The sequence below is a fragment of the Talaromyces amestolkiae genome (genome assembly GCF_001896365.1).
Source record: "Talaromyces amestolkiae strain CIB chromosome Unknown scaffold6.1, whole genome shotgun sequence".
Taxonomy (NCBI): Eukaryota; Fungi; Ascomycota; class Eurotiomycetes; order Eurotiales; family Trichocomaceae; genus Talaromyces; species Talaromyces amestolkiae.
Genome location: NW_024468042.1, coordinates 990,501 through 1,012,755, shown reverse-complemented (window position 1 = coordinate 1,012,755; position 22,255 = coordinate 990,501). Strand labels below are relative to the sequence as shown.

Below are 22,255 nucleotides of genomic sequence, written 5' to 3'. Positions count from 1 at the left end.
GACAGTAAATATCAGCTGGTCATCGTTCGTCCTGACGGCTGTGATATTCCGGGGTCTCTTCGTCGGCCGCCACGGCGGTATATCCGGGCGGATGACCACCATCTTCGGCCTCGTGATCCGAGCTGAAGCTATTTCGGCTGGACGCTGGACTTGAATAATCCGGAGGCGGACTTGCCGCAGTAATGTACAAGCCGTCCTCTGCGCCGCCCACGTTGACACGGCTGGAACCCTCTCCAAAGTCCTCGTGCGACGGTATATGTGCTAGTTGGGCAAGAGAGATGTCGGTTGGGGACCGGATAGGACCGGGGCTAGTCGGTGCAGGTAGCCGCGATCCTCGGAATCCAGCATCAAGATAGCCGCGGACAGGGGCAGTGGTTTCACGACCGGACTCAAGAAGGATGCTTCCTTGCTCGCTGCCATAGGGAGGCGGAGGCGCAAGGCTGCCGGTCATGGGAGCCAAGCCCCATTTCTTGACGTTAGCCTCGATGAACACAAATCCCATCTGTCCAAAATTCACATGGACTGTGCATGGTCCGTTTGCGCCGACTGTTGGGAAGAAATTGGGCGATTTGAGACCATGTACAACATCTTCCAATTTCTTGCCATTGCGAGTGAAAAATAGTGTCCCCGATCGCGGGCGATATCCGACCCCGATGACATCGCCCTGAGTATATTCTGGGCCGTAATTTGGAGCTTTGAATGGCTGATTATACCTCCGATGTCCGGTTGATAAATATGCGATTGAAGCTTTGTGATATCCTGCAAAAATTAGCCTGAACCTTGAACATAGATATGAAAATACATACCTGGTAGCCTGAACAATGGATATGGTTTCGTAGTCATTCCGATGCTGATCAAGGTCGACTCCGGTTTGTCATATATCTTCGCTTCCCAGTAATAAACTTCGTTCTGCTTAGGCACTGGTAGGTTGGTCTGAACGCTGCATTCCGAATCGAAAAACTCAATCTCCGTTCGCCCCTCGACGAAGCAGTTGGCGATTTCCAACTCTGGCTCAAATTCCCAAGCCGATACTCCTTTCTCTTGTATTGCGAGGAATTGCGACAACGATATATCGGTCTGCATAGTTTCTGGCGGGTTTGCCTGGATGAAAGCCTTGGCTCGAAGGTATTCCGCCCGAGGAAGATCGTCCATCGTCTCCAAGGCTTCGGCCTCCTCGCGAGCAAATGCCTCTTCATCATCAAACTCGCCCGGTCTTCCTATACGATCAAGCAGGATTCGTCCGCGTCGAGTATATTTAAAAAACACAATGATCGTAAGCACAACGATTGCGACTCCGGCAGAGCCCAAAGCCGAAAGGATGCCTATCAGGATGCCTCTCCCGGTCGACCCCGAGAAGGCGGCGACTTCGGCCATGACATCTGAGTTCGACGATGGGCCAGTCGACGTTGCTTGCTGCGTGAATTGGGCTATTTTCATGTTGATATCGGTCTGAGTGAGCCTAAGAAGCGATGTTGTGAAGCCGGTCGGTGACGCCATGGCCGGCGTCAACAGGGCCGGATCGGGCGGGGGCATTACTGCTGCATTAAGAGCGGTCGGAGGGACAAAGGTCAGGCACAGCAGAGGTGACTCGGGTCGCTTTGAAATGGACACAGTAACGTCGAAACGATGACACAGACGCTGCAATCGTGATGATTGAGTATGGGTATATGAAGAAGAGGGAGGAGATGGAGGAGATATAGGCAGAAGGCAAATGCATGGGCTGATGACTGACTGAGGCGGAGATGGTCTCAGAGCTGGCCACTCACTGCCCGCAGCGCTGCCAAGCCTGGCCGCTTTCGTCGCTGTCATGTGACTGTACTCGATCGAAGGGTYTGATCATGTTTGACGACAGCTTCATCCTGGCGCTTACCTTGCTCCACCATCAAGGGCTCTCTTTTTTGAATATCCCTGAAGTTATTGTTTACTATAACTAGGATTACTGTTGTCATCCAGTCCTTCCATCCCCCCCCCTTTTTTTTTTCCATTCGCCTTTTCCTTTTACTTTCCCTTACCCTCTCCCTTCTCCCTTCACTGTCACTATCTTCCTGCCTGCTAATCTACCCTGCCTGTCCTTGGTCTTTGTCTTCCACCAAACCCTATATTCTCCAATCTTAGAAGTCCAAATCAATGTTCCAACCGATTCTATCCGAACATATTTATGTCACCATTGCATCGCTGTAAGGGCTGTACTCGACAAGGTAAAGAAGGAATGAATAAAATTCTTTGAATTAATCATACATACAGACATACTCATAACATACAACGGTGTTATATACAATTAATGCAATCAAGAATCAAAGGGAATCATTATGTAACGGCCAAATCACTCAGGCATCCATCTCATGCACCACCCTCCCCTCTGCAGCTGACATTTCATGCAAAGCAGGGCGGTCAACTGGCGACTTTGGCGGCAACTCCGTAGCCCCCTGTTGCTGTCTAGATGGCACATATTCGGCCTGAGGAGCAGTGATATACGCCGGCGTCGAGGCTGCTGCCGCTGTCTGGGCGCTGCTCTTCTTCCGTCGGCACCACCACCAAAGAATCAGCGCGACGAGCGCGATAGCGACAATACCGCCAATGACGGGACCAGCAATCCAAGCTTTGCTGCTGCTATGACCTGACGAAGAAGAGGAAACTCCAGAAGCATCGGAAGAGTTGGAGCTGGAGATTGAGGCGTAGTTTACGTTGGATGTGTCCTGGACCAAAGTAACAGAGTTCAGCAGTTGACAATTGTCATAGCCGATTGCCATACTGGGATCAAAGACGACTGCTTCACATGACGGCGAGTCGCTGTACGAAGCACAGCTGTCCATACACGCTGTGATATTCGGCTGGTGCGAGAATGTGAGATTCGTGGCGCTAGTAGCCTGTTGACCGCAGGAAATCGTGAATGCGGTATCTGTGCCGTTCGCAGTGCTGGTATAGTTCTTATCGGTAGGACAACCCTGAGCAAGAGTTGGAAGGTTCAAGACGGCGGTGTGAAGAATGTAGGATTGAGTAGTGAGATCATACTCTTCCAGAGGCTGGCTGGCAGTCTTCAAGTAACAATTCTGATATCCATGAATCATGCCGGGATTCCATGACGCAGACTCACACAACGGGTGTGCAGCAGCGCAGATATCCATGCACTCATCCAAAGTGTCAACGTGCGTGGGACAAAACTCCGAGGACCAGGGACAATAAGCGCCCGTCGGAACCGCCATTGAGCATTTAATTGTAAAATCAACACCAGCCGACGACGTCTGCACCGAGTTGTTTGCATACGGACACGACGTATTAGCGAGACTCAACTGATTCGGGTCAGCGAGAGCAACGGCCATTTTCGAGTTTGTCTCGAGGTTCGACTCAGTTGATGCGGTCAGGTTGGTTAGTTCCCAACACGAGCTGTTAGAGGGTTGGTAGACGACGCCATAGCAGTAGTAATCTTCCTGGGAGCAGGTATTCATGCATTGAGTTAGGTTGATTTTGGTGGTGGGCGCGCTCGTGCTGTATGCTGCGGCGGCGATGTTTTCGTTGCAGTACATGGTGAAGTTGAGGCCATCTGGAGCCGTGTAGTTGCCATCGTTTTGGCAGCCGGCGATGGTGGTTGCTATGAGGCAGTCTGTCAGTGTCGGTGTCGCATATCCGGAGAGATTATGAACACTTACACATGATTAGCGTAGACGTTCTCAACAAAACCTTACTCCAGATAATTATTGAGAAATTTGCCGTCGATGTTGTCAAACGCAAGCAAGAACTATGAAAAACAAATCGACAAGAATAGGTTCGCACAGGTACCTTAGCCGGTCCCCGTGTTCTCCATACTAAAATCTCAGGCCACCACGATGGGACTGTGGTTCCATACTTAATCTTACGATGCTCGTCATACGAACCTCCCTCAATACACGGTACATCCATGCCGGACATTCTCCAGCGAACCCCCGTACCTACAATTACCATACAAGACGGCGTGTGCAGTAACAGCCATGGCGTACGTAATGCTACAGGTGATATGTCAGTCCGAGTGTAAAAATACACCAACAACGACTATTCATTGGACAAGGGGTGAAGTTGAAAGTTCAGCTCGGATAGTAGCTCGCCTATCAGTGGGTCCGAAAGCTTCTCATAGAGCTTCAAGACATTGCGAAGATAACGATGCGCTGAATCTCAGGTTTGTCTTGTAGAGGCATGCATGAGAAACGAAACAGCTGTGTTTCAACTGTCATGTCGAGATGAATGGGGGATTCCAGGTACCTGGAGCAACGCGAAATGGTGGGGTATACAATCATTTTACTATGTAGACTTTTAATTCCGCGATTGATCCTTCAAAGGCCCACTATGGATACTGACTTGACCAATGGGTTTCATACAATCTACTATTAAAGCCTGTGCATACAATTTACTTTGCTTGGATTGGCTTGGTGGATGCGCTCCACGCGACCTCCGTATTAGGCGCTGGCGCTATAGTCCATATTCTGATGACCATGATGCCCTAGGTGGGACTGCCATCTTCATCTCTCGTTCAATCAGGGTCATGGACATGCGAGTCTTTGATAAGACAGCAGTTATCCTGGTCTATCTATATACCTAGGCACCGTCCATGCTTGAAAAAGAGCAGCGATATCACGCCGGCATAGGGCTGAGCAGATAGAGATCGACCTCGATCAATACACCCTGCCAAAGGATGCCCAGCATTTCCAGCTTTCGTGGACTTGACATTGTATGGCTATGGACGATAGGAAGAGAGAAGCAGCGCACGACCACGCTAAAGCATATGTCCATCGCAGCAAATGCGATAGTACTGAGAGCGCTGAGCCACATCAACAGGGGTCTGACCCCAACACAAGGAGATCAATCTCGTACTTGGCCATATATTGTGGCCCTCGTATTCTTCGACGATGACTCTGTCGGCTAGGCCCGAAGCGAGGACGGATTGTAGGCGTTCGGCGAGCATTTGGCGCACATTCAGTTTGCTGCGGGCGAAGTGGAAGGTGTCTTTTGTATGCTACGATGAGATGGGAACTCAAGGCTCGCGCGTATTAGAGGAGGCGGCGGTGACTTTGTGGAAGAGGTCGAAGATACCGTAGGTGATTCAGTGTTTGCCTATTTTTGTTTGGTTTGTTTCCATTTTCATTCAGCCGCAATCGGATTTTTGCGAAATGAGAGTAGCCGAAGCTGGCCGTTTTTGGTTCTGTATTCAAAATGAGCTCGCGTCATATATGGACGATAATATACGGCTAACAGCTCCTGTACTACAGACTGATCTTGCATGCATACATAGATCCTCGAGGCTCGAGCAATGGGCTGCAMAAGCCACAAGAGGACAATTCATGTATGAAAACAGCCAATGTTGCACGGCATATGAAGGCTAAATTACCTTATACTGATTCCAATGTATCTACGAAATACGGGAGCCTACACTGAACTGCCAATTGGGCCAAATATGGTTAAATTTTATTTAGTAATATCTAAAAAACAGGATGGAACTTCAATCCTAAATGAGTCTGGTTAACTAAAGTCCGTCATTGATGATAATGGATTACTTACTAGGCCTTTCCCGAGATTCAGTGCTCCTAAAAAACCATTGATAATCTTTCCAAAGGGGCTGACAATCATACAGTGGTGTCATTCAGACTGCAACAGGAAATCCATAACACACCAACTCGGTCTTGATACATGATGTATAACTGATCCGCTCATGAAGCAATCTATGATATTCGCGAGCCATACCTCGTCCCTTAATCGAAACAGCCAAAAAACCATAATATCGAGACGCTGCGCATCATTTGGAAAGTTTTTTGTTGTGCTTGAGTCAACGCCAGCTCTGCAAATGAATCTTCATAGTCCGTGTCATATTTTCAACGTGTCGGCGTCAGGTAGCAGAGGCAACGTTCTCAAGGCTCTCGACTCCGGCAACGGTTCAGTGGATCTTTGCCAGTGCAGAATTCGCATGAACCAGGACAAAGAATACGATGCAACATTTCCAGAGACAGTTCCTCCCTAACAGGAATGCGATGATATTCCACCACGACGGGACACTCTGATGAGCACTGCCATGGTTTGTCGAACTTGTCAAGGAACTCCGCCGAAATGATAGCGGTGTAGACATAAAAATGCTGCGCTGTCGCACCGTAAACGGCGAGAACCTGTACCTTTGAGAATTTGAGTCGGGATTAATCATCAAAATAGCTAGAATATCGGCATACCTTGAACGACTGAATTATGCCTTGACACTTCGATTCCAAAGTTTGACAAGAGAGTCTACTTGTCTCTGACAATGCGACATGCTTTGTCTTATCTGTATCTCCCCCCCTGCGCTGTTGATCCCGCTTCTGACCCTGGGCCAGAGCGATGAGAATTGCAACGAGATATGGATCTCGGGCCAGATGAGGAGACTCGATGTCCCACAGACGTTGCCGCACTTTGGCGGTGAAGGGATGAGCGGCTCCTTTAACACGGCGGAAATGATGATAGCGAATGTCTTGGATGGTCTCAAAAGAGATGTAGGCGAGGCTTGAAGGACCAGCACCGGACGCGAAGACACCCTCCGTTGGAAGTTGTGCAATTTTTCGGAGGTTGAAGCGAAACGGAAGGTATTTCGATCTATACGATATTAGTACCCAATTCGAATGCGTAGCAAGATGTTAACTGACCCTTGAGGATGTATATTGTAAGCCTCGAGGATTGACTGGCAAAGACATGTTTTGATTTCTGGTTCAGTTCGTTCTAAGAGATTTGTTTTCACATGATTTGCGTACGGGGACAGTCCTAAGCGCATAGGCTGGCTTGACGAGCTATCTTTCCCACCAATAGTTGAGGCTTGCTTGACCTCTCTATCCAGAATCACATTCTCGAATACAAACTTACAATCCAAAAGTTGCAAGTGTTCCGACGTCCAGGCTATGGGTCTCACGTAGAGGCGCCGAGGGTCATTGTTTCGAATGATGAAATTGAGCGAGCCTTCCTCGGCAATTCTCCCAACTACTGAAGGCTGGTCGACACAATCGCGATGCGATCGCTGTGCTAAATGTGCCTGAAGATCGTCTTCAGCTTTCCGCTTGGTGTGAAGTAAGGGGGCCATTTTGTTCACAGTAGACAGACCGCTTGTGAGCACTGGGAATTAGTCCACTTCACAGTGGCAGAAATGGGCTTTAAAAATCTCTTCAAGCATGACAACAAGGAGTTCATTTGGTTGGGAAACCCTCACCTGTTATTTGTTTTGATATAATCACAGCGGGAATTGCCTGCGTATACTGTTTTGTGCCACCAGTACCTTCCTGTTGCAGGTTAGCGTCATTTCACACCTAGGGCACAGTAAGTATCAAAGATTGATAATCATCAGTGAGAATCTGGTAACATGCTCTAGAAGTTCTACAGATAGTGCATTAAGTGGCGCTCTAAATTATAGTAATTATCTCAAGTGCTCTTCATTTCTAGATAAGGGTATTTTCTGAGGGGATATAATATATCCACACCCCAGCCCTAAATTACCTAAATAGGAAGTAGATTAAATGAATCCTTAGTCCTAAGTACACCACGCAAATTCAATACAAAAGCTTCGAAAGAAATCTATCCATAAAGTCTCATATAAGAAATTAATTTCTAGAGAGATTTAAGAGTGGTTTGAGCTCAAAAGTGCAGTTATGAACGGACTTCAATAATACGTATAGCTCAATTTCTGCACATGATTTTCGGTGAGATGGATGTATTCGGGGGGTTTGTGGACCTTTTTTAGTACAAGATCTAGAAGTAGTGAGACAACCATCTTCCAACCGTCCGAAGCATCATCAGCCTCATCTTCCATGTCTATTGACTCATTTGAAAAATAGTCAGTCTCCGCGTCCTCTGATTCGATCCCTCCACAAAGTCGCTGCAAGTACGATCACCCTCCACGCCTATTGATCCGTCAGAAGTATGGTCATCTTCTACGCTTATTTGAAACCTTTGGGTCTTGGGGAGCATTGCCTTGGCGCGCATCATGCCGCCGTAAAAGCGCAAAGGTATGACACAAGGCAGACTTTCGACCCTCGAATGTTTGAAGGTTGAACCACTTTGTGCTATTCATGTAGGCGAATGTGTCTGGATGTTTATCGAGCAAAGTCTCCTGAGTCAACCTGCCCTCAGCGTCGATATATTCTGCATATTCAGGCCCAAATTTGAAGCGAATAAATCGTATGAAAGTGTTCGTAGCCGCAATAACATAGACACTTGAAAACAACATCATGTTAGCAATGCGAGCTCTGAAAAGGAAAGATTAACAGACAGCATACTCTTGATCACGGAGATGATGGCCCATTTTCCAGGTGGCTAATGCTTCACCAAGGTATTGGGCCAGAGTCTCATTTGACGTGACTGGCTTKTGCTGTCCAGTTTTCATGTCAATGTCCATTGCTTGGAACGCCTTCTTCGTCTCGAATAAAGCTATGGTTGAATGCTTCGTTTTTCAAACATCTTTTTCCCGCATCATCTCACAAATCCCACCGTCGTCTACCGCGCTGAACGTATGCTTATTGCCCACCCGGGCTGTGCACTTCCTGCGCTCGATTCGTGGGCGCACCTCCGTGGCAGGGGCTGAGTTCTGCACGATGCACAAATTCAGGGCATGCTGTATGAAACTGTGTACGAGGTGCAGCATCACATCCTCGGACTTACTCCTCCGGGCGTCATGCTCGTCCTCATCAATTTCGTTATGGTCAGCTTGAAATTCCGACCCCGAGGATTGAGACGATCCAGAAACTTGGGTGGCTTGTGACAACGGAGGTGAAGAGCTTATAACAAGCTTTGTGGGGTCGACGTAATCGTTTCTATTCGGCGGACGTCTTGCGCGCTCGGGGTGCTCTTGAGCTTTGGACCTGGAATTATCAGATTCTGTTTCCAGTGAAATCTCCAAGCGTGCTGCTCGTGCAAGTGCAACCCAAAAAAACCCTCCTGGTCGCTTGAGAAGCTCGGAATCTTTGCTTCCCTTCAAATCCAGGGAGCAATCAGCCGTGAGAACATTCTTCCAAACGTCGTCGAGCACCTCAGAATTCGAATTTCCGCAGACTGCGCAATGCTTATGTTCACCCGTGAGGGTCTCCAGAAAGGGTTTCGGAGGATGTGTAAGAAGTCGGAAGGCGAGTAGATGTTTGAGGCCCCATCGACTAGCGGACGCCGTCAATTCATCTTCGTCAAGATCAGCATGAAGTCGCACGCCAATCTTTTCTGATAGTAAGTTGAATTCCTTCGGATTCTTGACCGCGTAGACAGGATTATCCATTTGTACGAAATGTTCAGTCTTTTGGCGTAGCAATATCAATAAAACAGAAACCGATGATGAATGGTTGCAAGTGAGGGCTTTGGAAGACCTCCCATCCATTTTGTATGAAAAGTCCGTCTTTCATGATGTGTATAAGCAGAGGTTCCCTATGTCTTTTGTGCCCGTCCAATGCTTTGACTATTGTCTACCAGTGTCTACAGGCAGCATGATCATTTTTGATATTGGTAAGAATGTCTTGTGTGAATCATGTGTGGAGGTCTCCTATCCCCTTTGTACCATAGTGATGGGCATTATTGATGGAGGCTCACCGGCAGGCATTATCGTTGAGGTCTGTCTTTCATAATATGTAAGGGCGGGCTGTCTCCTTTATGCCAGGGTAAAGTTTTCGGTATTGTAGACAATGACCCGCCGTCGAGCATGTCTTCTTTGAAACTGATGATAATAATGAAAGTGGTACAAGATGTGCTAGATGGGAGGAGATTCCCGTCAGGCCAACGTGAGGAGGTATCCAGATATGGCTTGCAGACACCAGTATAAAAGACGGCCAGTCACCCCCCCCATGCCATCGTGGTTGGGAATGAACAATTGTTCCTGTTTGCAGAGCTGTAGTCAAATAAAGCAAAGGGAGGGGGGTGTCAGATTTGTCGCCAGTTGTTCATCTCGCTATGGCTGAAGAGTTATTAAATTATATTGCTGAGCTGTAGTGCTGTCCGTTGATAAGCCGCCCATTATCTAGGAAGGTACGCAGACAGAGAGTGGGGCCGGGCCGCGGCTTCCTTATCCACCAGGCACACCTCCGCACTTCTACGACACCTCAACACTATAATCGCTTGGGGACAATACGTATAAGCTATCTTCAGGTGTCCCAAAATATATGATTCGAGATGAGCCCCTCTCAAGCACTGCGCGCTGCTCCCCTGAAAGGCACCGATACGCTCGACATTCAGCGCTTCCACATTAGCCTCTCTGTTGGATCCAACGTCAACAAATACCCAGGCAAGCAAGCTACACCCGGCTCTGAATACATTCTCTTGCTAACTTCTTGCGATCAAACAGCAAAACAGCATGCCCGCAAGGTGGCTTCCAAGCTCGGTGTCCGTCGAGGTCTTATCTTCTTGGTTGGAATGCCCACGGTATTCCTCGATGATTCAGATCAAGCGGTACCATTTCGCCAGCGACGATACTTTTATTACTTGAGCGGTGCGAACGAGCCGGATTGTTACCTTACCTACGATATTGCGAAAGATCATCTTACCTTATATGTACCGGATTTCGATTTGCGACAGACAGTGTGGATGGGTCCTACCATATCAATTGGGGAGGCTTTAGACAGGTAGGCTCGACAAAGGTACTTAGGAAGAGCCATGAATTGCTTACAGATTTTTTGAATAGATATGACATTGATAATGCCCGGTACGCAGGGTCTCTACATATCGATATCAAAAATTGGCTCCGTTCGCGCAACGACGACTCTCAAATTATTATCCTTCATCCCGATCATCGACCACCCGCCGAATACGAACAAGACATACTCGACACAGAGAGCCTGATCCCCGCCATGAATGCGGCTCGTGGAGTCAAGGACTCGTACGAAATCGAGATGATACGAAAAGCAAATGTTGTTTCTGGATTGGCGCATACGGCTGTTTTGGAGAAAATCGGACAGATGACTAACGAATCCGATATCGCCGGTCTCTTTCTAGAGACGTGTATGACTCATGGGGCGGCGGAACAAGCATACGGCATTATTGCTGCTTCGGGCGAAAACGGAGCGACGCTACATTACATGAAGAACAATGAGGATTTTGGTGATCGGTTCTCGATTTGTCTGGATGCTGGTGCTGAGTATGAGTGTTATGCGTCGGATGTCACGCGCACATTCCCTATAAGTAGTACGGGCGAATGGCCGACCACAGACGCGCGGGATCTCTATTCTGCTGTCGAGAGGATGCAAGAAGAATGTATCAGCATGATCAAGCCTGGAGTCCGCTTCCGTGATGTGCACATCCATGCCAGCGTTGTTGCTGTCGAGGAGCTATGGAAGCTTGGTGTGTTCAAAAGGCGCCATTCTGTTGATGAGATTGTAGCTTCTGGGGCTGTTTCTATCTTTTTCCCACATGGGCTAGGTCACCATGTCGGATTAGAAGTCCATGACGTCTCTGAGCAATCTGTGATGGCAACTACGAATGAGGTGTCACCGAGAACACGGGCTGGAGGGTTCCTGATGCAGCCCGCCAGTATGATGTCGGCAGCACTTTTAGAGCCAAACATGGTCGTGACTGTCGAGCCTGGAATCTACTTCAACCGCCTAGCGCTGAAGAATGCGGAAACATCACCCATTGCCCATTTCATCGACTTTGATGTCGTCGAGAGATATATTCCGATTGGCGGGGKACGCATTGAAGACGATATACTCGTTACCAGCGATGGATATGAGAACCTTACCACAGCTCCCAAGGGCGAAGCGGCCCTAGACATTATCCGGAAGTGCTCTCTGAAGAAACTCTAGATCATGCGTCTTATGATACACCACCCACTGTTGCTATCTCCTGTGTTGACCATGTACATACATCGAGCGTAGTATTAGAATAGATGTACCTGCATATGTCTTGCAATCCCTACCTAAAGTATGACCGAGTGGTGTGACTTTGACCCTCGAAATCCGGCATGTCGGCATCAGATGATGTACTTCCGTACTAAAAACCTGAATGAACCAGTGGCGGATCCGGCTCGCGGTGCCGAAACCTTGCCCAGTGACACCACACCAAGAAAATTTTCCATGCCTGAGTCACGTCAGCTTGCTCAGATATGAAGAAACTTGCAAATTGACTGACTCAACCCCGGATCGATCGAGTTTTTCTTGGTCCAAGAGTCACACGAAGAAATTTACCGAGATCGGGCCTGGAGATCGCGTGATTTCAGGTTTGGATGATCTGCGTCCGGAGGGCTGATTGGCTGGGCAGCTGTTCTCCCGATATAGTATAGACTCCTCAGAAATGATGTGCTATAGTAGATTAGGTACATGTACAGTGACAACTGATCATTCTGCACGAGGATGGAGTCATTTGCTGCTAGTCTGAGATCATGTCTTGCTCATAGACATTTCCAATCACCCAATATAGCGTGTTCTTCAGTCTCAATGTACTACCGGGTGAGTCAAGAAGAGGCTGACTGGAAGAGTCAGAGTGGGGCGGAGTGATTTCGTGCTTCCGGCTGGCAATGAGTCACCTGTCTGACTCTGCCCTACGGAGTCATACCACCTGCACTATATAAGTCTCCTGTTCTCGCCCTGCACTATAAATCAGAGATCCTTCCGATGCTCCAGGTCTTCCTCCCGTCATTCATCATGATTGGGGGTTGATCATCGGCTCCTCTCTTTAAGTCATGCTCTTCTCCTCTTTTACCTGATCTTGTACATCTTTTTCGACAGGAGTTGGGGCAACCAAAAGTGCTTTTACGGACATACGTTTACGCTACGAACAAATTGAAAAGAAGATCATCAATATGGGACAAAGACACAACAGACGCCGTACTCGACCACGATCTCGCAACAGAGCTGCAAGTCTCGACTCCGTACGGAGTTGCCCAAGCCAGTTCTCTCCCGTCGACCATCATTCAGAACCTGCCATTCTCGCACCACTCGCACACATCCGGCACAATTGGTTAGAAGAATGGCAGAGTTCCGAGCCCACTGAATCGCTCGACGCAGAGCAGCTCGCAATCCAGCAATACTTTGGCGGCGAGCCCGGAGATGATGAAAAACTGTGTTATGATATGCTCGACTATTTCGGTCGACTCGACTATATCGATACCTGATAACCCTCTTAAATTTGGGCTAGAATAAAAAAACAACAAAAACAAAAGAGGAGGGCAGTGACGACTAAGATGGACGAGAACCCTCATGTGTTTCCGCCGCTTCAGAGGCCTTTCGCACTTGAGCTGTCTCTCGATTCGTCTGGTCAACGAGTCCCGTCGCTACTTGACGACGATCGATCACATGGCACGCCAATCGCCAACTTCATATCTCGACTGCCTTCATTCGCAACTATCAGAGCCGCTTCGACTTGTAGCAATGAAACGTATCATTATCTTTGCCGAAAGGCAGGTAACCGATACGCGGATTGGTCCCTCTAGGCTCGACTGCGACCGTCGCAACTACCGAGGTAATGGCATCCAGTGTCCATTCAAAGCCGAAAAGCGAAATCGTACTCCAAATGCTCCAGAACGTGTCCCGTCCGTGTGAGTGGTGCTCGTATTTCGATGCTTGAGCTCCTCGCGTGGTCGGTTGACTGCTGGAACATCGGAATCATTCGCAGTGCTTATTAGATCAGAACTCGCGTTCTTTCATCTTTGAAAATAAAATCTCGTGTAAGCCGGAAATGGCTTATAATGCATGTACATAGTATCAGTCTGTCGCTACAGATGAATAGACATACAACCTCAAGAATCATCAAAAAGGATTTAGGATTCACCAGATAAAAATTAAAAGTTCGTACTTGTTAAGATTAACATATTAGACCACATCAGGCCTGGCGCACTCATCAAGCAAGGGCCGCCCAACCCCAAGCTCAAAAAGGCAGGCGGTCTGCGGAATCAAACAATCAATCGTGTCCTTTAGCAGCAACTGCGACGTAGCGAATAAAGGCCCTCACGCTCGAGATACTTACAAGAATCTCGACACTCACGCTCTTTTTAATTTTCGTTCCTTATTTCCATCTCCTTCGCTGTTTGATGGAAGTGCACAACGGCCCCGCAGTGCTGGCAGTCTTCAACTTGTAAAACCGCGTGCTCACCGCAGCGGTCTTTCGTTTCAACATGTCTTCCACGGATTACAATTACGATGAACAGGTGCGATGAGACTTTCTACGGTTGTATCGCACTTCTTGCTAAATCTGATTGCAGGGCCAATTCTTCCCTTACTTTATTCTCACCCTCACCGGCCTCGTTACCCTTCCTCTCACATACAGTCTTCTCAGTCCTCCAAAAAGTAACTTGCCTTCTTCAATATGTGGTACCAGTTTGGCTGACATGGTTTGCGTCTGCAGAACTTGAGAACACCGCTCCCCGAATAAATTCGACTTTCAAACCCAAACATGAAGACCTTATCCAGGCTCAGAAACGGAAGCGCTTGCGCAAGGAGCGACGAGTCAAACGCTTTATCGCAGTGGTAGTCGGCTGGGCTATCATCGGCTGGATGATCTACCTCATTATAGTCACAGCCCGTACATTGCCAAAATTATATGATCCCTATGAGATTCTTGGCGTGTCTAGGGTAAGTGCACCACTCTGCCCTAAAAAAGTTTCCCCTGTTGACTGGATTGGTTGTGAATAGAGCGCCGACGAGAAGGCCATCTCTCGTCACTACAAGAGAATGTCTCTGATTTACCACCCCGATAAAATCCGACCGGACCCAGCAAAGAATGAGACGATCGATGACCTCAATCAACGGTTTGTGGAATTGACCAAGGCCTATAAAGCCCTCACCGACGAAGAAATCCGCAACAACTACCTGCAATATGGACACCCCGATGGAAAACAAAGCTACAGCATTGGCATTGCATTACCAAAATTGATTATCACTGAGGGCATGGGAAAATACGTTCTATTGGTCTACGGAAGTCTTCTCGGTGTTCTTCTTCCTTACATTGTCGGAAAATGGTGGTACGGATCTCAGCGCTACACCCGGGAAAAAGTCCTCATTGCAAGCGCTGGCAACATGTTCAGAGAATACAAGGAGGATATGATTGGTGGCCGCGTCATTAGCGCTCTTTCGACTGGAGAGGAGTACAAGGAACTGCTTAAGGGTGCCAGGTCGGAAGAAGGTCTGGCCAAGGTTGAGAAGAAAGTGATGGCTATTGATGAGAAAATATTACCCGCAAAAGACCGTGAAGTTATTCGGAAACTAGACGATTCGACGAGGAGAAAGGCACTGTCATTATTATGGGCATACCTCAACCGTATTGATTTGGAAGACACTACGCTGGAACTAGGTTGGTTGGTTGCTTGAAAAACTGCTATGCATTTACTTATGTTAATTACAGAAAAATACGAGGCGGGAGCTATTGGTCTCGCCCTCAACGAGTCTTTTACTGCCATCACACTCGCTTTTGGCAATCTCCTACCAGTCATTGGCGCATATCGTTCATCTCAAAATATCATCCAAGCTATCGCTCCCGGTTCATCACCTCTCCTTCAATTACCACACTTCACTCCCGAGGTCGCCAAGTCGGTAGAGGGCGTCGATGCTAAGACACATTTGAGTGTGCAAAAGTACATGGAAATACCAGAAGAGAAACGTCGCTCCTTGACTATCGGCCCCGGTTTGTTATCCGAGGAACAGTACAAGGCCGCCACCAATGTGGCCAAGCAACTACCGTACTTTGTCATCTCGAAAGCTTTCTTCAAGGTTGTTGGCGAACGATTCATCACACCAAGCAGTCTTGTCCAACTTGTGATCAAGGGACGCATTATCCCACCAGGATATACAACATCCGCCCCTGAGGTCAACGAGTTGGATTTGGAAGATATCGATCCTGAAGAAGGCGATCTTGACGCTCTCCATAACCGCAATGTCGGAAAGACCAGGAAGGTCAAGAGAGCAGATGGCTCGATAGTGGAAGAGAAGCAAGAAATCATCCAGCCTCAATTGACGTATGCCCCATACCTACCCCGCGACCATTCTCCCAGGTGGCATGCCTTCCTTGCCGACCCCAAGCAAGGAAAGATTGCTGTTCCTCCGTTCAACTTCACTACGTTCGACAAGCCTATATTCGACGACGCTGGCAAGCCCACATTCAACGTGCAAACCCTCAAAATGCAATTTCAAGCTCCTCCACAAGTTGGCGAATTTACATTCGCCCTGCATCTGATTTCAGACAGTTATATGGGATTCGACATCAAGAAAGAGATTACTCTTCACATTGACGACCCAGCCAAGGCTGCAGCAGTTGAAGAGGATGACGACATTAGTGAGCCAGATGAAGGTAAACAACCATTCCCAAGCACTATCGAGAAATGTATGACTAATTGTGAACAGATTCCATTGCCGGTCAAATGCAAGCTCTAAAGACTGGCGTCCCTCCATCTCAAAAGAAGAAAAAGAAACCAGCAGACGAAGAGTCGGATGATGAGAGTGACACGGAAGGAGAAGTCGACGACACGAGTGAGACAGATACCGAGACCGATACTGATGGCGAATAGATACCTTGATTGTTTTCTTCTCTTCTCTTCTTTCTGTCATGGTAAAGAATTGCATACATTTTAACGCTTAGTTACTCTTTATTTGAACGGTGTTCATTGGTATGGGCGAAATACATGTATTCTAGGCAGTTTTTACAGCATTGATCGGACTGAACTAAATACTCCTGATTTTTAAGCGCCTAGAAAAACAAATCCTTCGACCTGACTGGGTCCCAGGATTTTGCAAGACAGATTACCAAATAGCGCCTATGCTTGCTCTAAAGTCCGAAGCAGAGTCATCTCCTCATCTAACCTCTCAGCACCATAAATGTCATAATCATCGTAATCGGTCTGTCAAGCGCCAAACGGCTTTTTCACCATCTTCACCTTCATCCCGTAATTCTCAATAGGGTCAAGCAGAATCTGCCGCGAGTTTTGCCAGTAGACCTCGACAAGAACCACTTCCAGAAATGGGATTGCATCCAAATGCGCTCGTAAAGCGGAAGGCTTCTTCACAACAATTTCGGCATCCTCGTGCTGTAATTTGACAAAGTCCTTGCGGGTTGGGGCCAGGGTTAGTTGTTTTATATTGACGGCATGGGTCTTGATAACTGCAAACAGGCGAGCGCTATCTTTTTCTAAAAGCTCATCAATCTTAATTGTCAACTTTGAATAGGATCTGGGCATGGTCGTCGGAGATTAGCTAGTGGTCTTCGCCTCGTGGGCAGAAATTTTCTATGGGATTGATGCGTTGCTTGCGGACGAGAAGACGCTTGTTCATGATTATGCGGGTCTCGATGGGGAGGCTGATTTGTCCATTCCTGCAGTGGAGGGATACTTTCGACTGTTTGTTTACAAGGTACCTAAATGGGTGTTTCTGTCATACGGTCGTTTGTTACAGACACAGCACAAATCCTCCTGTATTACTGCAATGACAATACACCCCAAACGGAAGCTAAATAAGCACGTGACTGCATTGGCTGTCAGGGTTGGTGTCCGTCCTCCACCGTCCCGAATCTTTCATTCAGATAGGCGGCCATTAAGCAACGTCGCATCTGAAACTAAGCAGCGGAAATCGGGCTTTGTTCACCGTCTCGCCGTCTCGATCAGTGCCTTGCCATGCTACCTGCTACCGGTAACAATAAGTCAATAACAACGCGCGCTATGGCCGGCTGTCAAATCACGGCGAGGCAACATTCCGCGGAGAGTTACAGTCTGGTAGGACTCATAGGCTCGGCCCCACTGAATCCAGATGATGCCATCTTGATCGAGTGATAGCAGCCTAGAAAGAGCGATGATTAATCCGTTTTCACCCCTCCTCGCCGCCGAACGGTGACCCAGATCGGATTGTGTCGCTGTTGGCTCGTACGATCGAATAGGAGAGGCCGCTCTAGATAAGAGCTTCTAAACTCTATCATATCGATCATAATTTATCGGTCCTTGTATTTTCTCCTTCGACTGCAATTTCAAGCAACCTATCTTCTCTCACAACTTATACCCTCAGTGTAGATCTGTCAGAACGTTGCTCTGATCTGATATTCATCATGCATTGACAGCACTGGCCGCCTTTCTTTTTTTTTTTTCTGCCTCACAAATAATTCGCCCGCAGTCCCGTGATCGCAATGTCAACCGACCCCGCCGTCGCGCGAGAGCTTTCCCGGCTTGACCCGGCCATCCCCTTTCGGGCCTCCACGAAGCATCTACACTTTACATGGGCAAAGACCTTCTACTCGCGACCGGAGCTCTATATCCAGCCGCAGAGCATTGAGGAAATCCAAAAGGCCGTCACCGTAGCGCGCCGATGTCGACGGAGATTGGTGACGGTCGGCAGTGGCCATTCGCCGTCCGACTTGACGTGCACTTCCGCTTGGCTGATCAACCTTGACAATTTCAATCGTGTCCTGAGCGTGTCGCGAGATACCGGTCTTATCACGGTGGAAGCAGGCATTAGACTGTGCGATCTTGGTCGGGAGTTACACAAGAATGGCCTTTCCCTGCCCAATCTCGGTAGTATCGATAGCCAGTCGATCGCCGGTGTGATCGCAACAGGTACCCATGGCAGTTCTTCACGCCATGGTTTGCTCTCTGAGTGTATTCGAGGTCTATCGGTGACTCTGGCCAATGGACAAACAGTGCGATGCAGTGCGACCAACAATCCAGAGCTGTTTCGCGCTGCCCTGGTGTCACTCGGCGCGCTTGGCATTGTCACCGAGGTGACCTTACAAGCTGTCCCTGCTTTTCGCATTGAATGGGAACAGTCGCTACATCCCCTGTCGGAGCTCCTCGATCGGTGGGACGGTGACCTCTGGACGTCTCACGAGTTCGTTCGCGCGTGGTGGTTGCCTTACATGGACCGCGCTATAATCTGGCGCGCAACCAAGACTGACTCCCCTGTGCAACCGCCGCCAAAGTCCTGGTATGGTGGATGGTTAGGCTACCACGTATACCACAACTTACTTGCCTTGTCGAATTGGGTTCCGCGCATTCTCCCTTGGGTCGAATGGTTTGTGTTTGGTATGCAATACGGCTTTAAGCCTGGTGTGGTAGTCACCAAGGCTGTTGAGCCAGGACGAGAAGGGCTGCTTATGGATTGTCTGTACTCACAATTTGTGAACGAGTGGGCGCTGCCTTTGGAGAAAGGCCCCGAAGCGATTACTCGTCTTTCAGCTTGGATTCACGGTGATCAGGAAACTGCGCGCATTCCATTCAGTCCCAAAGGCGTTTGGGTACACTGTCCTGTCGAAGTTCGGGTATCTGACACTACGCTTTCGTCTACTCCACGTCCGTACCTCGACCCGACTTCCCGCGAGGGACCAACACTATACTTGAATGCGACTCTGTATCGTCCTTACTTGCGAGATCCTCCATGCCGGGAACGCTACTACGAAGCATTCGAATGGCTTATGCGTGACTTGGGTGGTCGTCCTCACTGGGCAAAGAACTTTACTACTTTGGCGTCGGCTCAAGACATACGCGAAATGTACGGAGACGAGATGGATCAATGGCTCAAAGTGCGACAAGAAGTCGATCCCGACGGGCTGTTTGTCGGTGAATGGCATAGGCGAAACTTGTTATTGACGTCTAGCTACGAGTCGAAGACGACGGAATCAGAAGACGCTCTCCTCTCTCTGGGCGAAAGACGAGAAATGGTACGCAAATTCGGCCGCCGCGGAGCAGGAGATGGTCTGGAATGGATTGGTGATCGTCGCTGGGAGCGCGAACCGCCTGCTTCTCTGCTCAAGGAGGCTCCTGTCGCTGACTCTCCAAGTCCGCCAATGACTACCACGAGCGAAGAGAGTTTTGATCTTCTGGCTCACGGCGAGGCTAGTATTCTGATTTCGGATAAACATTAACGGCTTAAGCTTGCTTGTGCAACTCAATGCATAGATGGTTAGGCGTTCTTGCGCGGGAATTGATTTTTGCTCACTCGTCACTAATTATACCTGAGAAAAGTCCGGCCGTGAAAAATATTCATTTTTTCAAACAATTTCCCGTTCGCTTTAAATTCTAGACTTCTAGCTACCTCTCTTGTATACCTCAAATTTGAGAGATAGTCTACTACGTATTTTCCTTTTCTGCTGGAATCTAAAACCAGACTCCTTTCAATCTCATGCAGATGGATTCCGATACATAATCAGTTGAACTGAACTGAGAACGCCCACCGCCCATTTGAAGATCTTTTTCATCATCTTCTTTTCGCCCCTATATTTCTGTATTGTCGGGAGCACTACTATCATGTGCTATGTACCTGATGCATGTGATCGAATCGATAGTTTTAACGACTGAGTCGGTGTGATGCAATTTGCATCACAATCGTTTGATGACTTGATGGCGGTGCACAGTCGCGATCCGCAGACGCAGGACAGAAAGAGATAATACCAATTGTGGTTTAATCTATCTCTTTCAGCCTCTTTCTTTTTTTCGGTGGCAAGTGCAACGGTCATAGCTCCATGCCCATGATCACCCCTGTATGCTTTAGCATTTTGTTCAGAAACCGGAATAAGTAAAAAGCAGACGGGTCGACGGTGCTTCAAGTCCCCAACACAATCAAGCCTTGTCTTTGCCCTCAACACGCCCGCATCTAGATTCATAGATACATGGAACTACTTGTTTGTTGTTTTCTTTTTTTCTTCCTTCCCAACAATAGAATTGATACCCTTTTGAGAAAAGCCAGCAAGTGCCGACAAGTCGAGTCACTGGGAGGACCTAGACTCTGGACTTTGACTTTTTGTCAATGTGGCTCAATAACATCTATTATGGAAATCATTTCCGTGGGATCGGAGTCTGGCTTTGTCTCGTGTCTGCGAGGCTAGCACGACCTTTTTATTCTTAATCTTTGTAGATAAAAATAGCTACATATGAAAAAAGTGATTCTAAAGTATGTCCAAAGAGAGATAATCGCTGAAGATTACTGGAGGCAGTAATCGAGCAACGAATTAGGGCTATTCTTTGGGGCTTTCTTCACGGAAGCACGGGAGTGCGGTACGGGCCGAGACCTCCGTTTTATCGTGGGTCTGCGGTTTCTTTGAACTTGGCGGCTTCAAATGAACGTCTCGGATTTGATAGTGCGATACTGAGTGCCAGTGTTATAGACGGCATATCCTTGATCATTGATTCAGCCTGGCCACCGATCACTCAAAGTCTCTCTAAACGAGTACAAATACCTCTCTCTCTCTCCCCGAAGTAGAGGTACAGCGAGACCAAACTCCCCGAATCTAACATCCAAACTCTCCGCCATGGGACGCACTGACAATGTCTTGTCTACTATGTAGTAGTTTTGTCTGGTCTTGTCCAGACTTGTCCAGGCTTGTCTCGTCTTGTCTCCTCTGTCCCACATTTGCCTCACATACATGCCGCATACATGCCTCCATACATACATGTAGCCAAGCGACTTACATACGGAACGACACATACGCTCACCCGGCTAGACCTTGGGCCACTCTAAGCCTCAAACATGCGCGTACATACTACGTAGTTTACAACGTCCTCGGATCAGACGAACCGTTTGAAGGTGGTTATATCATCCGAGCCCTTTGTGTTTGGGTTTGTAAAAGAAGGTTTTCCCGCCGACGGATATCTACCTCCCTCGCTTGGGATATATGTCCTATGGGGCTTGGCTCGTTTCTTTTTCTTTTGTGGGGTGATATAATCGACTGTCAGTTTCTGATAGAATGGTCGCCAATGGTCACCAACATTCTGTATGTCAAGTCTATGCTTCTCGTCGACAAACGGAATGATACCCATTTCTGCTCCCTTGATACCTGGGTGAAGAAAATATCGAACAACCGAAAGAAAACAATCAGGTATGCTTATAATCTCAGCGCGATCAAGCAAGACTTAGTTAGTATACCCTTTACCCTACCCCAGTATCTAGATACCAGACTCATCAACAACGCGAATGTCCGATGATAGAACTATGTCTCTATCTATATGACATAAAGATGTACTCCTGAGAAGCGTCCTCCTAGCATATCAGATATTTCAATTTCATCGAGAATTGACAACGACAACGGCAACCTTGTCGATTACATGACATACATCATACAAGACATGCAGATGGCAAAATGACTCCCAAGCTTGGCCTGTTTCTGGTCTTGCATACAAAGTAATGCTACTCAGTGCTGTTTCAAGACTCAGACGACATCGCTGAATTCGTCATAGTATGATTTCGTGGATAACCTAGACCAGCCTAATTTATGTATGAGCTCAGCCAGTATTAACGGCTTTGGTACGGAGATCCACGAATCACCTCTACTGAATATGCCTGATCGCCGGATGCTTTATACTCGGGTTGCTTGTATACGCCTGATTGGATGTTTAAATAATCCGAACCTCGGGTGG

The 22,255-nt window shown here is 48.0% G+C and overlaps 8 protein-coding genes across 8 annotated transcripts; 3 read left to right on the top strand and 5 right to left on the bottom strand.

The window, feature by feature from the left end:
• Positions 1–19: 19 nt before the first annotated feature.
• On the bottom strand, positions 20–1,533 carry BHQ10_003913 (uncharacterized protein; the record flags this gene model as incomplete). Its single annotated transcript, XM_040876222.1, has 2 exons — positions 20–759; positions 807–1,533. 2 exons carry the CDS (start codon positions 1,531–1,533, stop codon positions 20–22), a joined length of 1,467 nt encoding a protein of 488 aa, XP_040732417.1.
• A 794-nt stretch (positions 1,534–2,327) lies between these two features.
• Positions 2,328–3,651, bottom strand: BHQ10_003912 (uncharacterized protein; the record flags this gene model as incomplete). The annotated part of the gene is made up of 2 exons (XM_040876221.1): positions 2,328–3,589; positions 3,648–3,651. The coding sequence occupies 2 exons, from the start codon at positions 3,649–3,651 to the stop codon at positions 2,328–2,330; spliced, it is 1,266 nt and encodes a 421-aa protein (XP_040732416.1).
• Positions 3,652–5,873: 2,222 nt separating this feature from the next.
• BHQ10_003911 (uncharacterized protein) lies at positions 5,874–7,060 on the bottom strand (the record flags this gene model as incomplete). Its single annotated transcript, XM_040876220.1, has 3 exons — positions 5,874–6,131; positions 6,186–6,582; positions 6,633–7,060. 3 exons carry the CDS (start codon positions 7,058–7,060, stop codon positions 5,874–5,876), a joined length of 1,083 nt encoding a protein of 360 aa, XP_040732415.1.
• An 837-nt stretch (positions 7,061–7,897) lies between these two features.
• Positions 7,898–9,235, bottom strand: BHQ10_003910 (uncharacterized protein; the record flags this gene model as incomplete). The annotated part of the gene is made up of 3 exons (XM_040876219.1): positions 7,898–8,186; positions 8,250–8,400; positions 8,452–9,235. 3 exons carry the CDS (start codon positions 9,233–9,235, stop codon positions 7,898–7,900), a joined length of 1,224 nt encoding a protein of 407 aa, XP_040732414.1.
• An 884-nt stretch (positions 9,236–10,119) lies between these two features.
• Positions 10,120–11,744, top strand: BHQ10_003909 (uncharacterized protein; the record flags this gene model as incomplete). The annotated part of the gene is made up of 2 exons (XM_040876217.1): positions 10,120–10,568; positions 10,628–11,744. The coding sequence occupies 2 exons, from the start codon at positions 10,120–10,122 to the stop codon at positions 11,742–11,744; spliced, it is 1,566 nt and encodes a 521-aa protein (XP_040732413.1).
• A 2,306-nt stretch (positions 11,745–14,050) lies between these two features.
• On the top strand, positions 14,051–16,435 carry BHQ10_003908 (uncharacterized protein; the record flags this gene model as incomplete). The annotated part of the gene is made up of 6 exons (XM_040876216.1): positions 14,051–14,083; positions 14,138–14,222; positions 14,281–14,507; positions 14,568–15,225; positions 15,277–16,218; positions 16,272–16,435. 6 exons carry the CDS (start codon positions 14,051–14,053, stop codon positions 16,433–16,435), a joined length of 2,109 nt encoding a protein of 702 aa, XP_040732412.1.
• A 333-nt stretch (positions 16,436–16,768) lies between these two features.
• BHQ10_003907 (uncharacterized protein) lies at positions 16,769–17,101 on the bottom strand (the record flags this gene model as incomplete). The annotated part of the gene is made up of 1 exon (XM_040876215.1): positions 16,769–17,101. The coding sequence occupies one exon, from the start codon at positions 17,099–17,101 to the stop codon at positions 16,769–16,771; it is 333 nt and encodes a 110-aa protein (XP_040732411.1).
• A 935-nt stretch (positions 17,102–18,036) lies between these two features.
• BHQ10_003906 (uncharacterized protein) lies at positions 18,037–19,767 on the top strand (the record flags this gene model as incomplete). The annotated part of the gene is made up of 1 exon (XM_040876214.1): positions 18,037–19,767. The coding sequence occupies one exon, from the start codon at positions 18,037–18,039 to the stop codon at positions 19,765–19,767; it is 1,731 nt and encodes a 576-aa protein (XP_040732410.1).
• Between the last annotated feature and the right edge of the window lie 2,488 nt (positions 19,768–22,255).